This window comes from Oreochromis aureus, linkage group 4 (genome assembly GCF_013358895.1).
Source record: "Oreochromis aureus strain Israel breed Guangdong linkage group 4, ZZ_aureus, whole genome shotgun sequence".
NCBI lineage: Eukaryota > Metazoa > Chordata > Actinopteri > Cichliformes > Cichlidae > Oreochromis > Oreochromis aureus.
Window position 1 is genome coordinate 9,769,934 of NC_052945.1, and position 10,716 is coordinate 9,780,649.

Below are 10,716 nucleotides of genomic sequence, written 5' to 3' on the forward strand. Positions count from 1 at the left end.
ATCAGCAGTGTCTAAGATTCTCAGACCAACAACCATGCCACGTTTAAAGTAATCCAAATCTCATTTTTTCCCTCATTGTTATGCTTTGTTTGAACGTCAGCAGGTCATCTCGACCATGTCCAGGTCTTTACGTATGAGTTGCTACCATGTGATTAGCTGAATAAATATTTGCGTTCGGGAACAGGTGTACCTAATGAAGTGGCCGGTTAGGTATATCTTGTTTTGGACTTTGAACTGACTGCTTCTGAGAACAGCCAAATTAAAAGAGGTGTCACTCTACTTTTTTTCGGGATATCGCTAACGACATGAAATGAAGAAGGAGATAAAGTTCTACTAAACATAAAATAATTTAAGTAAAAGAACCATTGAGATACTTTCAACCTGTCATACTTAATAGCTTTTGGGGCAGGATTAACAGAGGGGCGCTCAAACGCGAAGGCAGAAGACGGATTTTGTGCTGGTGTGAATCATCTTTAAGCATGAACGATCTTTTCCGTGACGTGCGTTTTGCGCGAAACTCGGATCTGGAAAGCTAAAGTGGAGTAGTTGGAAATGAGTAAAAAAGATAACGGTAGGTTAAAAGTTTATATTCTAGGCTATAACAAGTTAGATGGCTTGTCAGTCGCCTGCACTGAGCGAACGACGATTGTTAAAAGTCACAGATAAATGGAAACGTTTAGCCAAACGGCTACAAGCTAGCGTTAGCTGAGACGACCTCCGTGTTTTTATTCTTCTTCCACTTTTCCAAACGATATACTTGTTTTAAGGAGGGGAATCATATTTATTTTAAAGTAGGTTAGGATGATAATTATGGCCAGAGAAAAGGGACTATTAGCTATACCAGAAGTAGATTTTCATGGTTATGTTAATAAGTTAAGTGTAATGTTGTAGTAAGTTTAGATAAACGAGCTGATTGTCCTGCTGTCATTCACAGGGGCGGCCCTCATCCTTGCCTACCTAAATGAGAAGAACCGGCCCTATAGCGCTCAGGATGTCTTCTCAAATTTACAAAAGCAACATGGGCTGGGCAAAACGGTGAGTTTAACACTTCAACGAGACAATTAGATGCCTAAAATTAACCTGTTTTTCATAGCCTATAAGTAAGTGTTTTTTACACATTTCTTCCAACAGGCAGTGGTCAAAGCCATGGAGCTGCTGGCCCTGGAAGGCAAGATAAAGGAGAAAATATATGGCAAGCAAAAGATTTATTTTGCTGACCAGGTTAGTCTGTTTGTCTGGAATATTATGCACATATAATTTTTATAAATTCCAGTAAAGTAACTGAAACAACTCAATCTGTCCCACAGGCTCAGTTCAAAGATGTGAACGATGCAGACCTGAAGTCAATGGACCATCAGATCTCAGAGCTCATTGGAGAGGTGCAATCCCTTACCCAGAGTTGCAGACAGCTAGATGCAGGTGAAATTTTCTGCTAATCACTGACATTCAACAATCTTATTTATCTTCTCAGAGTTTGCACACTGTTAAGCCACAAGATGTGGCTGTTTGATACAGTAAACGGTTTACGATGAGGCTTGTCCCCACTTCTCTTTTCTCTACACGTGTTGTTTTTGTTCTACTGCATATGTTTGAAAGGGGATGTTCTGTAAAATTTCTGTGTGAAATCTGTGATGACAGAACTGAAGGAGCTAAACAGCTCCCTTACAACAGAGGAAATGGTGTCAGAGATCCAGGAGCTAAAAGCAGAGTGTTCTGGGTACAGAGCCCGACTGGAGAAGATAAAGTCAGCCTCAAATCACATCACGCCAGAAGAGAAGGACAAGGTGAGGAATCCACCAGGGATATGTCCTACGGCCTTTATTTATAAATGCTGTGAAAAAGTATTTCCCCCCTTACCAACTTCTTTTTTTCTTTCTTTATTTTTGCATATTTGTCATTCACACGTTTCAGTAAATTTTAAATGAAGGAAATAAGCTATGTCATCGCACCCATTTGCAAATGAATCCCCATCTCACTGTCCCTTCTCCCTGTTTGAGTACCATGGTCTACAGCCTTCAGTTGTCCTCTGTCTTCCACAGTGTCATATAAAAATCTTAATGATTCATGAGTCAACTGTACATGTACTGTTCAGTAGGTATCTGAGAGTACACCTTGGATGGAGCTGGGTTTTTTCCTAGAGAGTAGGGTACTGCTCCCATGTGGCTGTTTAACATCTCATCTCACTGTAGATCAGCTTGTTAGTCTCGGTAATGGTAATGGTGGCGGCATAGTGGAGTAGAGCTTCTGAGGGTACTTCACTTAGTCTTGGTAACGGAGGATCCAGCTTTCAAGCTTGCCATGATCTCTTGCACTCAATTATCCTTCTTCTAGCGCACTTGGGGCTTGGTACCCAATCTCGGGTGGGGGTGATAATGATATCTCCACCCCTGACCTGTTGCCCTGGCTTCCCCTTGCCGTAGCATATATGTTGTACCCTATCAATCTCTAACTGTGAGAGCAGTCCCTTCTCCTGAACGTTGGACCTGCAATGTGGATGTTGGGTATCGAACTTGCCACTCCTGCTCCAAAGGTGTGTAACCTTACCACTACGCTATCCAGCTGCTTATATATATTATTATTATTATTTTTAATTTGCAGGTTTATAAAGAACGAGATCTCTACGTTAAAGAGTGGAAAAAGAGGAAGAGACTGGTAATCTTTTTTACTTAAGTTCCTTTTTGTATTCATAGCTCATATGTTTCGTATTGCATGCCATGTATTTTAAAAATGCAGTACAATCCCTCCCTTTCATTAGTGCGAGTGAAACTGCATATGGACATGTTATTAAAGTGTTTGGCACTTTGTTTGTGTTAGGCTTCAGACATGATAAATTCAATCCTCGAGGGTTATCCAAAGAGCAAAAAGGAGTTCCTGGTGAGTTTAAGACACTAAAAAAAAAAAAAAAAAATCCTTTTTAAGAATAAAATAAAGTTCTTGCTATTACCTGCAATATTCTGCTTCCTCACAGGAAGAAGTTGGAGTGGAGACTGATGAGGACTGTAAAGTAGTTCTTCCAAATACTTGAACAAGAAAGTTCTTTTACAGTCACCTTGCCACTAATCTAAGCAAATGGATTACACAGGAAAGCAATCTGAAGCCCAGAGAATACTTTATTTATGGCCCTTTTTTTGAATAAATAGTTCAACTTTAATAAATGCTTTAATTGAAAAAAAAGTTCATAACTGAAAGTATGTTTTTATAAAAAACTGCTTTGTTGCTTGTGAAACTCTTAACACTTTCACATCAATTGACAACACAGTCATGCTCTTCACCTCAAAGGCAACGCTGGTTTAAATTTTCCCTTCTAAAGCAATTTAACCAATCCTGAGCTTTCCAGTGAAAATGTCAAGGCTTTATTTAAATGTTTAAAATCTATACATTCTGTTGTTCTTGTTCAACTCCATCTTGCTTTATTTTCTGAAAGCATAACTTAAAATGTATAATGTATATATCTATATTTTTTTAATTACAGTTGTACTGTTTTCTGCTTATTAAATGTTCAACACCATAAATTCTGATGCTGAAGCGCCACAATTGTTTTACTTTAATTCTTGTGAAGCATAAATAAAATACATTTCATTAGCTGCACAGTTGGGAACCACCGCCTAGCTTTATGATTTTTCCTGTTATTGTTATGCACAGATACTTCATTTTCACATAATTTGGATGACAAAAAACCCCCTCAGTGGCCACTTTATTAGGCAAACCTATGAAATTGAATACAATCAAATACATAGTGTTCTCTCAGAGGTACAGATTTAAAACCCATTTTAAATATTCAACCTCCTTGGATTGTAAATTAAAAACGTCAACATTCAACACCACAGCAAACTACAACACTAACAGAGCTGTACATTAATGCATAGATTACACCTATCTGCTGGTGTACATTTAAAGAAAGAAAAAAAACCTTTATAAAGCAGACTTTAAGGCTCAGATTTCAGACTGGATTTTACAGGGGGTAACTAAAAGTGGCCACTGAGTGTACATGGCTTGTATGACAGAATTATTAATACACCCGCAACAACAACTTAAGACAGTTAAAAAAAAAACATTTCCATGAAAACAGCTAACACAGGAAAGGATGTTTATAGAAACAACAAACAACCATCATTAAAATGAGCTGTCACCTACTTGAAATTCACTCATTATAATTCAGCACACAGCAGCTGTAGCTTCTCAACACTTCTCTCAGCATGAACTTGGCTGGTGCAGTTCAAAGGGACAGTTTTCAAAGTGATGGTGGAAAAAAAAAAAAAGCGGGTTCTGGCTGATACACAGCATGGCATGAACTGCATCTTAGCCACTGAGAACCACTGATAACAAAAGTAAACAATGTTTATTCTGTTGGAATTGGACCAACAAGCTGAAATTTTAAGCTTTTTTATTAAAGGAAAATCTGAAAGTTGCAGAAAGATCACCACACACATTGCTTCATAGTGTGATGAGCTCAATTATGAGACAGAATACTCATTACTTTTCCTGCCATTGAAGCCAAATTGAATTGAAATACGCCAACTATAAAATGTTAAATGGCACACTGTAAAGAGATTTAAATTTATACATACAATAATTTGACATTTCAGCACTTTGTCAGCTTGTCACAGCTCCATTTATGTACATCTCAAAATGTGTCGGATTACAAGCCAAATCCCAGTGATAAATTGTTGAGACCTCATATAGCATTTTCCTGATAACACACTTAGCAATGATTGTTACTCTGCAGTAGTTTCTATTATCTGCTACAGCTGAGGAGTGGCTCAGTGTTCGTCCACTGAAGCTGAAAGAGCTCCTTTGGTTCAGCATTAAGCTACAAAGTCATGCTTGATGTGACAGAGGGGAACGTGTTGGCTCATGAGTTCCCTTCCCCCCTTATCTGTTGATTATTTTAAAAGGCACCATAAACTATACCATCAGTTCACTCAATCTGTAAGAAGAGTTCTTGCTATTAAGATCTAATCTCCCCTCCTCATGTTTTTTATCTCAGTGTGGGCAACTATGGCTACTGCAGATGGTGGTTACCATTAGTTAAACACAATATTTTGCCTGCCCGACACATTGAAAACGGCACTTACAGTGACTTCTGTACTGCTGGGTTCCCAAATCAAATAACAATCAGAAGATCCTGAAATACACTCAGTTAAACATGTATGTACATTTCAAAGCTTAAAGTGATTTGTATTAAACTTATATCATTCCAATGCCACCTTTCACCTCTGCCACATGTGATGAGGTACTCAAATTGCAGCCAGGGAGTCACTGATGAGTCAAAGTGAGTGTAAATACTGCGGCATAGCTTGAGGCTGATCAACATTTTTTTTACTCCACTCTTAGAGGCCAGAGTAAGCTCAAAAAGTCCATTTTTGGGTGTTAACCAGAGGCCAGGCGCAGTCAGTAAAGCTGACCGTTGAGCTGCCGCAGCACTCCAACAACAAACTCCCGCAGCGTCTAGGAAAGAACATAAGCAGAAGACAAACTATGAATATCTCAACATAAACACAAAATAATAAAGTTCTCATGGGTTTCTTTAAATATACTCCTTACCTGTGGCTTGCAGTGTTCCTCAATCCAACTGAAAACACAGGCCGACAGTTCTTGGAAGCTGCTCATTGAAACAGAGTTGCTGAAAGATTGAAACAAGGAGTCCATGATGCTCTGAAAGATGTTGAACTTGACCTGGTCCGACACCTGATCCTCTCCCTGCTGTGGGTTGTTCTGGTGAGCCTTCACTATGTGCTCATAGTTCCTATCAAAACATAAAGGGGGGAATGGTTAATATAATTTCATAAACAATGAATTTGAGTCACTCTTTACAGAACATGGACAAAAGCACACATCAATGCATTCCCCACTCCACAGTTTTCTTTCTTTGCCCTAGACCAGCATTCTTTTTACAGTCTCAGAAAGACTTTATTTATCCCCAAGGAGCAATTAAGATCCGTCTTTCCATCTGTCTAGGTATGTTTAGAGGATTTAGGGAAGTTTCAGATCGCCAAAAAAAGAAGGCCTGTGAAGAACACAATGTGGAAAAAGCAGTTTGGCTTGTGAATTTTAAACCACTCACGTTTTCATAATCTTAAGCGCCATCACTTCTTTTCTTAGGACAGAAACTTCCTCCTCTTGCTTCTTCTTTTCTTTGTGAAGGAAATGGATGTAGTCAATTGCTAAAAAAACAAAACAACAACCAAGAAATTGTCAGTCGGGGATTTCTGCCTTGCACACAAATTTTAGGTACACTGTTGAAAGTTAACCTTTATACTGAGGGCGTTAGTACTGTAACTTCCCCTTTTGTTGGGTAAAGGAGCCCCTGCAAGACAGGAAATATCTGTTCTTCCTTGAACTTGGTCTATCGTCTCTTTTTATTGTTAAACGTGGCCAAGTGAGATGTAACTGTGAAAAGCTTGCACCATACACAACAAGTTCAGTACAAAGCATTCTACTGTTTTCCATGGCACATAAACAGGATAGAAAATTGCTCTTTTCTTATCAAGATGTGAGATGTAATAGTTAATATATAGATTATCTCCAACTAAATCTGAAGTCAAGGTTACTCATCAGAGGCAGTCCAAGTGTTAACAAATATTTGACCACATCTTACTTTTTTGCAGAATAGTAGCCTTGCTGATCTTCTGTGCTCCCACCGCAAATTCAGACTGCTGCTGGCATGTTGGAACGATTGACTGGAGGTCATCATATCCTTTCTAATGTTAAAAGAGAGCAACTAGTAACTACTGAAAAAAGTTAAAGCAAATCTCCAACTTTCAAAATGTGTGTCCTTACTTTAATAGCATCTCTACGCTTCTGCTCAGCTTGCGTGTGTGCTTGTCTCCGACGATCTTTATACGAGTCCTTATATGATGTTTCATGCCTGTAGTCACTGTCTTCATCATCTATGTGGGAATAGATTAATACTCATTAATGAAAAAATAAAAATCTGAACCATGACATTGGCAGCGTTTTTTTTAACCAACTTACAAAATGCTGAAGTAGCTATTTTAAAAAAGTTGATCAAATCAATTCATAACCGTACAAGATTATTAACCCTGGAGTCATTCCTGTGTTGGCACTCATTTCACACATATAGGCAACACTCATTGTTTTTCATCAGTAAGAATTACTGTGATGCACTTAATTTACACAGTAAATTATTATTTAACATCTCATAAACCCTCAAAGAATTTAAGAAAATATTGTAAAATATGAAACACATGTTACCATAATTAAACATGGACTAATACAGGAAATATTTTCTACCTCACACAGCAATCCCTGTGTTTGGGAAGTTAGAAAATTTTATGTATAAAGCAGTCACAAAACATTGTACAGAAAAATAGAGTAAAATAAATACGAAAATTAACTGCTGTAATAGCAATACAAAAAATATTTCCATCTTTATTTATATTTATTCAAACTGTATTTTTGTTTTTTTAAGACATATTTAAGGGCCATGTTTAATGTTTTGTTACTGTAACACATGAATTTTCTAACTTCTGGAATAAATAAAAATAAAAGCTATAGAGCTACAGGGCTCGCAAAATCGCTAGCCCGACGTCCCGGGGCTAGCGATTTTTCCAGTCGGGCTACCAAAATCTATCTCCGCCCTGCCCGTCGGGCTATCATAGGAAGGGAAAATATGTGTCAATGCTTTTGCATTCTTTCGAAAATGTAGCTGAGTAATTATGTCATCGGCATCGATGAGCCTCTGCCAATATGTGACATATTGAAATCGCGTTTGAATTTGTGCTTGTTTTTTGCTTTCACTTTCACTTTGCGATCGCGCGAACGGTGTATAGAGAGCGGCAGCACTGATTGGTGAGTGACGATTAATTGCGCACCAATTCCTCTGACATCGTCTTATCACTTATTAGCTACTATTCAAACGTGACAAGTGAAATCTCCCACAGCAAGCTTAAACATGTGAGAGGTTGATTGCGCAGAGAATCGCTGACCGTTATGTAAGTATGTGTGTAAAAGCAGCAGGATTTACGCCGGTATTTTAGTTCTGCTGAGCCAAATAAGACAGGTCAGGGTGAAGAAGGGGCAGCCAAATAAAAGCCGACCACAAAACGGAAAAGTTATGACAAATCAGACTATGAGGCAAAAAGAAAGCTCAGCTTTTTTGGTTTCATGGACAAAAGAATTTCTGTGGCTGGAATATGACAAGCTAAATAACATGATGTTCTGCCAGGTGTGTTGTGAGTTTCATTTCATTTGAGTCGACAAGCGCCTTTGTAACTGGGACCAGTAATTTTAAGAAAGACCCCATCAGAACCCATGAGAAATGCAAGAAATGCATTATTGCTCAGTCTGCAATATCTTTCCCAGAACAAACAGCAATTGCAAAAAACATACTAAAAATAAACCAAGCACAAGCAGAAGTCCTGAAAAATCTTTCAAAAGCGTACTATGTTGCAAAGAGTGAACTACCATTGTCAAAATTTAGCAGTCTTTGCAAACTTCAAAAAGCAAATGGCCTAGATCTTGGTTCCACTTACCCCTTACCCTTGACTTCAGTGGAAATTTCAGATTCAGGATCTGACACAGACTGATTCATGTTCTACACAGTTCTTACAAGTTCATAGAAATTTCTGTTCAATTAGAACCAAGTATTTGAGTTGATGACTGTGATTTTTATACAGTTGTGATTTGTATTTTAACAACTTTCTGATTAATTTTTGTTTCCTTTACAATATTATACTTTAATGTATAATATTGTAAAGGAAACAAAACATTAAAAAATTGCTCTCTTTTTTATTCGGGCTACTTAAATTTATTTTGGGCTACCAAAAACTGAAGAGGGCCTGCCCGAAGGGCTACCAGAGATTTTGAAATTTTGCGAGCCTTGAGCTAAGGTTAATATATATTTTTTATTAATCACAAGCAAGAGAGATTTTTCCTTTTATACAAATCATGGAGAAATATAAGCAAAGCTGTCTCTATTTCTTGTATTTTGCTTTTACACTAAATAAAAACTTTTTTCTTAAAAATATCTGACTGGCTCAGGCTACAACAACCAAACAAGTAAACAATTAACCTACACTACAATTACATTACTAGTAGCTAACTATCACATAAATATACAACATTCAAACCCAGTACCTGTATTTGGCACCGAAGAGGCACTTGTTGAGCCGATACTGTTGGCCCGGGACACTATAGTACCCTTTCTGATTGCTTCAGAAATATAACCTAGACAGCAAGACAGCAGTGATCAAACATAATCCACAACAAAATCAAAATATATTTTGATATACATCTATAATCGGTATCATGTGGGAGATCAGATTACACTGGTGATGAAGTACAACACAAGAACTGACTGAATACTCACTGTTGTCAAAGCCACCATCGCTGAAAGCACCATCGGTCTGCCGAGCCATCACGAGAGAGCAGAAGATAGAAAAAGGCAAAAAATAAGAGGCTGTAAAGCTAATAACAAGGGAAAACGCTGTGCTGCCCTACATTTGTTTGACAAAAGACCAATAGCCAGCCAGTTAAGCCCCCACTGAGCATTGCCCTGATTTGTCCAGTTCAGGAAAACAGGTGGGTAAAAAGCTGCAGAAAATAAGAGCCTTCATCACAGAGCTTTTGTTTGATGTAGGGCACAGCTGTCTAATTTGTGGTTTCCAAAGTCTCAAAAGCTCAGGAGGGGAAAAAATGAATATATGTTAAGTTTGAACAATAGATCCTACTACACGTCTACTTACGTACTGTAAAATTACTATTCCCTATTTATTTTAGAGACATATTTTTTTTAATGGGGGCCCTGAACATATGTTAATTATTATTAATTATTTTCTTTGTTTTATTTGGCTAAACGTCTTTATTAAGGAGTCTGTGGAACGAAGACCATTTCAATTTCTGTGGTGTGCTAATTAATTATATATAGTGTAAAACAGACAAGGTAATGTGAGCTTCACAAACACTGATGCTGCACTTATAGATTTGCAAGAAACAAGCAGCTACTCTGACCTTTTTTCTTTTTTTACCTTTTTGCGTGTGTAGATGAAGACTTACTGTATACACCATAGGGGGAACAATGGCTGCTTTGTTTACATAAGTAGGCAATTGGCTAGCTAACCAATACAGCTTTCTAACATTATCAAAACCTCGGAAGCTAACGTTAGTTAGCCACGAAGCTAACAAACCGTGTACCCCCTGCACTTTACTAAAGCTTCAACTTTAAGACAACACAGCTTTTGTCATTTGCCAGTGCTGCCATACACATGAGTCATCTGAACCCGAAATAGAGGTTTCTGATAGCAGTTACTCACTTTCCACTGGTCCTCTGGAGATGTTGTCGGGTCCGTCATTTTGGAATGCGACGGATTTCTTCTTCTGTGCACCACGGTAGTAAATTGTATCTGTTCATGATAAACGCCACCCTATGGTTTGGAAGGATTACTGCAGTGACTGACCGCATAAAATGTAGGTTTTATGTCACAGAAAGACTGTACTAAAAAGAAAAGAAAAAATAAACAGAAGGCGTACATAGTATGAGAGGAAAACTAAAATTATTTTTTTTATCAGTTCTTTGTCTCTTAAACACTTAAATAAATCTGCTTTCTTTCAGCTGCTCTTGAATCTTGCTCATCATGGCCAGTGAAAGTCTTCAACTCTGCCACCTCCAGGTCTGCGTATCTCTTTTTTTAGTGATAGCATTTCCTAACCATACATCATCTCATTCTTGCGGCTATCTTCCTGTAACAAATTACC

At 37.9% G+C, this 10,716-nt stretch overlaps 2 protein-coding genes across 2 annotated transcripts; one reads left to right on the forward strand and one right to left on the reverse strand.

Annotated features, from left to right (window-relative positions):
• Positions 1–321: 321 nt before the first annotated feature.
• On the forward strand, positions 322–4,057 carry LOC116312487 (PSMC3 interacting protein). Its single transcript, XM_031729921.2, has 8 exons — positions 322–571; positions 935–1,035; positions 1,132–1,221; positions 1,308–1,419; positions 1,639–1,784; positions 2,599–2,652; positions 2,815–2,874; positions 2,969–4,057. The coding sequence occupies exons 1-8, from the start codon at positions 553–555 to the stop codon at positions 3,023–3,025; spliced, it is 639 nt and encodes a 212-aa protein (XP_031585781.1). The 5' UTR covers positions 322–552; the 3' UTR covers positions 3,026–4,057.
• Positions 3,680–10,369, reverse strand: mlx (MAX dimerization protein MLX). The gene is made up of 8 exons (XM_031729920.2): positions 10,275–10,369; positions 9,332–9,368; positions 9,100–9,189; positions 6,781–6,890; positions 6,599–6,701; positions 6,065–6,164; positions 5,545–5,746; positions 3,680–5,448 (listed from the first exon to the last, which is right to left on the reverse strand). The coding sequence occupies exons 1-8, from the start codon at positions 10,311–10,313 to the stop codon at positions 5,392–5,394; spliced, it is 738 nt and encodes a 245-aa protein (XP_031585780.1). The 5' UTR covers positions 10,314–10,369; the 3' UTR covers positions 3,680–5,391.
• Positions 10,370–10,716: the final 347 nt, after the last annotated feature.

Coding starts and splice junctions, on each gene's coding strand:
- mlx (XM_031729920.2), bottom strand. CDS start 10,313: ATGACGGACCCGACAACATCTCCAGAGGACCAGTGGAAA. Junction 9,369..10,274: donor CTCCAGAGGACCAGTGGAAA/GTGAGTAACTGC, acceptor ATGGCTCGGCAG/ACCGATGGTGCTTTCAGCGA. Junction 5,449..5,544: donor AGGAACACTGCAAGCCACAG/GTAAGGAGTATA, acceptor GTTCTTTCCTAG/ACGCTGCGGGAGTTTGTTGT.
- LOC116312487 (XM_031729921.2), top strand. Junction 1,036..1,131: donor AACATGGGCTGGGCAAAACG/GTGAGTTTAACA, acceptor TTCTTCCAACAG/GCAGTGGTCAAAGCCATGGA. Junction 1,420..1,638: donor TTGCAGACAGCTAGATGCAG/GTGAAATTTTCT, acceptor CTGTGATGACAG/AACTGAAGGAGCTAAACAGC.